Source organism: Lactuca virosa, chromosome 8 (genome assembly GCF_052849685.1).
Source record: "Lactuca virosa cultivar CGN04683 chromosome 8, Lactuca_virosa_CGN04683_v6, whole genome shotgun sequence".
Taxonomy (NCBI): Eukaryota; Viridiplantae; Streptophyta; class Magnoliopsida; order Asterales; family Asteraceae; genus Lactuca; species Lactuca virosa.
This window is the reverse complement of record NC_136433.1, coordinates 198,443,908-198,449,096: the sequence shown is the minus strand read 5'-3', so window position 1 is coordinate 198,449,096 and position 5,189 is coordinate 198,443,908. Positions and strand designations below refer to the sequence as shown.

At 35.3% G+C, this 5,189-nt stretch overlaps 1 protein-coding gene across 1 annotated transcript; it reads left to right on the top strand.

The window, feature by feature from the left end:
• Positions 1–1,041, top strand: LOC145128407 (mitochondrial import inner membrane translocase subunit TIM17-2-like). The gene has a single exon (XM_079063204.1). It carries the CDS (start codon positions 84–86, stop codon positions 720–722), a length of 639 nt encoding a protein of 212 aa, XP_078919330.1. The 5' UTR covers positions 1–83; the 3' UTR covers positions 723–1,041.
• Positions 1,042–5,189: the final 4,148 nt, after the last annotated feature.

Below are 5,189 nucleotides of genomic sequence, written 5' to 3'. Positions count from 1 at the left end.
CATTCCAAGAAAGTAGAAACACTTCCACTTTCAAATTAAAACCCCAGTAAACCCTAATTTGTCTCTCTAGATCATCGACGAGAATGGCTACTCCCGAAACCTCCCGAGAACCCTGCCCAGATCGCATCCTTGATGACATCGGAAGCGCCTTCGGCATGGGAGCCGTCGGAGGTTCGGCTTTCCATTTCCTGAAAGGAATCTACAACTCACCGAAAGGAGAGCGTTTCATCGGCGGTGCACAAGCAGTCCGTATGAACGCACCACGTGTTGGCGGAAGCTTCGCCGTATGGGGCGGCCTGTTCTCAACCTTCGATTGCACCATGGTGTACGTTCGCCAGAAGGAGGATCCATGGAACTCGATCATCGCCGGTGCCGCCACAGGAGGCTTTCTTCAGATGCGCCAGGGTTTCCGCCCCGCCGCTCGATCTGCTCTTTTTGGTGGCGTTCTGTTAGCCATGATTGAAGGGGCTGGGATCATGCTTAATAAGTTTATGAGCGCTCAACAGCAGATGCCTGTGATGATCGAAGATGCGCCACAATCAGCTCCAAATATGACTCCAGGGTTTAATTTGCCTAATCAAGACTCGCAAGCTGAGATAACGCCTTCATCTTGGTTTGGTGGCCTGTTTGGCGGCAAACAAGAGGAAAAGATTCCGAAGGTGAAGACTGAAGTTCTGGAGAGTTTTGACTCCCCATTGCCACCGACTTTTGAGTTCAAGTAAATGTGATTTTGCTCGAATGAGGTGATATTTTTCCGAATTAGTTGATCAAATTTCATGTTCTAATTAACAAGGGCTTGGTTTCTTAACCCGTTTATTCTTCTTTGATTCTTATACATTATACTAATAGCAGTAGTATTTTTTGTTGAAATAAGTTGTGATTATATTCATCTTCATGACAGCCTCGGCTGATTTTCTCTGTTTTTGAGTTTGGAAATGGTATCTGTATATGTCATGATTCGTTATCGGATACCATTGTTATTAATCATGTAAATGAACCCATGATGCATTAGTTAGTGATCCTTCTTGGTTACGTGTCAAATATCCTCACATTGCCTATGGGTTTAGTTAGTAGAATAATTGGATAGTGTTCATAGCTATGATGAATCTGTTATGATACTGGTGCAAAAGAAATATATTCGTCTGATGAATCTTGCTCATATGGGTTTGATGAGAAAGATTTGTTTGATCTTGCTCATATGGGTTTGGGGATGAATTTGGAAGTAATTAAAAAAACCCTAGGTAAGCTCACAAATTCGTGCAATTGGAATGATTACCTGAATGGTGCAAACTTAAAATTCAAATGAGGAGCTTTAGGGCTCAATTCCCTCGTTCTGAAGGAATAATAAGGGACATTTGGTTAGCTGAATATTTTTGAAAAGAGTGAAATCTATAAAAGGAGTTGGAATTCGAATATGAAGGAATTGGAATTTGTTATGCCATGGAATATAATTTGTTTTTTGTTTGGTCTTCAGATTTGTCAAAAGGAATTAAAGTAATCATGTAATATGACCAACATCTTATTTTATTTATTTATTTTTATAATTCATCTCCTTCATTTCTTTAAGTAATTTAACCCTATCTCCTTCATTAACGTCCCTTCATGTAGAACAGATGTGAGTTTTTTTTCTTAATATAAAAGTAGCTAGTTAAACGATTTTTTTGAACAGTCGAATTTCATAACGGAGCTAATTAACAAGGAGCTAGAAAACAATTACACAATAAAAGCTAAAATTGAATTTTGGATCCATTTTAGCTATTTGTGTGTAATTAATTTCTAGCTTCTTATTGGCTAAAATTAGATTATGGAACCATTCAGGCTCATTAGTATTAACGTTATTATTTCTATGAATAAACCAATTAAAAGAAAAATTAACTATACCATCAAGTAACAAGTCTTTAATTCACCATTTGCCATAAATTGGTTGCCAACTCACACCTAAGCAACACATGATATATGGTTTCCACTAAGAAGAGCAAATTGGACACAACAAAGAATATGGTTTCTTAGTAAATTGGACACAACAAAGAATATGGTTTCCACTAAGAAGAGCAAATTGGACACAACAAAGAAGGAACTTCAATACCTTTAAGGCTTAAGTTCAATCTCCTATGGAGTCTATTAAGCATCGTATGCCAAACAATAATATTAATCTTTAGTGAGACATCGGTTCCAACTCGCTTCACAAACTCTATCCAAAGGAGTCTTGTTATTAATGAATCTACGAGTCTCCTTGATATACCCAAACAACTTTGAGATAATCTTAACTCATAAGGACTGGTGCTTCATTTACAAACCGCTATTGTCACTTTCGAATAAACACATGAGTAGGAGATTCTAAACTACCAATACCAATCCAACATTTTTCTTTAGAAGCGATAGTAATGTTCCAATTAACAGATGGAGGCTTTTTACCTATTATATAATGATGCTAATATTTAGTTCTAATACGTATGATGCTTTCTGTCTGGTATCTAATTGTGATATAAGGTTTGTGTAATTTAACCTTTTTGTTAAAAAGAGTTTTAAAAACATTTTCTTGGTAAATGGTGATCTTATTATTTCTATAATAATGTATAAATGACAAGAAAAATAAGTGAAATGTAAGGGGTCGTTTGATAGTTGCTGATTGGGTTAGAGCTGACTGGGTTAGAAGCTGACTGGGTTAGAAATGCTGACTGAGTTCATATCTGACTGAGTTTATGCTGTTTGATAATTTATCTGAATGATTGTGCTGAATGAAAAAAATGACCATATTACCCTTATGTTGTCTCTTGTGCTGAATAAAATAATTATAAAAACACAAATTATCATATAAAATCCAAATTAAACATACATCAATTAAAATCCAAATACAAAGTGTAATACAAAATCCAAATACAAATTGTCATACATAATAAAAAAGTATATCATTTAACGTGAACAATTTGAAAGTAACTGATTAGCAATCTGGTTACGCAAGTAGTCATATAGTCAACGGCTTCTAAACCCCATTCTATGCCTTCTATGTTTTGGCCCTCACTTCCTCCACCACCCACATTAGGAGTAACCATAGTGTTTTGTTCAAAGTTCGTAAATAAGTCATCTTGAATATCGTATTTCCTTATAAAATTATGGATCGCAACACAAGCAATGACTATATCTCTTTGCACTGGAAAAGGATAAGGAGCCATTCGTTTTAAAATTGGAAATCTCGCATTCAATACACCATAAGCACGTTCAATGATATTTCTAAGTTGTGCATGAGCATGATTGAACCTTTCTTCCTTAGTTAAAGCTTTGTTTCTTCGAAAATCTGCTAACCAATACCTAGTATTGCGGTAGGGAGCCATAAATCCACGGGTGTTGGTGTATGCAGCATCACAAAGGTAATATTTATCTGTAGATGATTGATAAATTTATCATATAAATAATATAGATAATAAAACATATAGTAAAGATACAAACCTGGTGGAGGGAATGGAAATCCGGAAGTCGGGTTAAATGCAACTTCTTTCAAAACTTTAGAATCATGTGCTATGCCCTCCCATCCAGCCCATACAAAGGTGAATATCATATCAAAATTACAAATTCCAATTACATTTTGATAACATTAACCTTTTCCTCTTCCCCTATAACGAGTTTGTTGATCAACGAGCACAACTGCATGAATAAGTGTTCCATCTAGTGCACCTATTGCTCCGGGAAATATGTGCATTAGCCGTCTATGTCGTTCTGAGGTATTTCTTGTTGGAGTAGACGAGGTTGGTACTATAATTTCTTGTGCAAAACACATCATTGCACGTAAGACCTCATGAAAACATTGATGAATCGTTTGTGTGGAGTGATGAAATCTTTCTTTAACAGCTCGAAAACGTTCATTATGTCCTATAACATGTAAAAACATAGCCATCTTCTCTTCAACGCTTATCATCCTACTACATTGCAACCAATTTCTCTCTGTAAAGTGATTGCATAATAGTACAAATGCATCTTGTGAAAGACGTATCATATCGTAACATTGTATAGGACATCCGTGTATCAAATCTTGCGTATACACATACCCCTTTGCTACCTGTTCGCTAGCTCTTATTCTTTTAATTATTCTTTGCCTTTGTCGGACCAACATCAACCAATACCACGAGAATATAAGGAAATATAAAAAGTCACCTTCTTTATCCATGTGTCCTGTCAGATGTCAAATAAAAATTACATTTAAATCAATAACATAACAATCAATAACATAACAAACCGTAACATGTAAATACTAAAAGCATAACATTCCATAACATATAAATTCATATAACATAAGTGCACCTAAGAAAACAATCCATAACATAACTAAACCATAGCATACTAATGTCAAACAATGTACCATAACATACTAATGTCAAACAATGAACCATAACATACTAAAGTCAAACAATAAACCATAACATACTAATGTCAAACAATGAACCATAACATACTAAAGTCAACCAACTAATCCAAACTTTCTTCCCGCATTTGCTACCCACGACTCACAAGTTGACAAGTTAAGGCGCAACCAAATTTTCCTATTGCCAGCACTTTCAGCAAATAACATAAGAGCAGTGGTGTATTTCAGATCATATTCTCCCCACTCCAAGCTTGTCAACTTCGCCATACAAGCATCCATCTCCTTGTCAAGATTATTTGCTTCCATGAATGCTTGGCAGCCTTGATAATTTCTTTTCCAACTTCTTTCAACTCATTAGTCATGTTAAAAGAATTTGTTACGGGATTGTAAATATTTCCTGTTTTGTTTTTAAGTTTTAACCACACTGCATACTTTGCTTTTAAATAGTCGTATCGGTTTTTCATTTGTTTTTTGTCGACAACAAAATTATGATCTGTTTTCAATTTCTCCGCGACCACAGCCCATGAGCTTGCTTTTAGGCCACTACCCTCCCGGCCATTACTTGTTAATTCTTGTATACACGCTTCCAAAAAAGTTTTGTCCACCAATTCCGACTTCCAACTAACCCTAGTTCTTTTATCCGTCATGTCTATTGTAAAAAAGAAAAAAAAAGTAACTAAATCATTCACATAACACACATTTACAAATAAATCATCCACATAACACATGTTTACAAATAAATCAAGCAAAATTGTGATTTCATCATATTTTCAACAACATTATAAACAAAAAAACATAAATGTGATTTCCTCATACAAAATAAATTTTGATC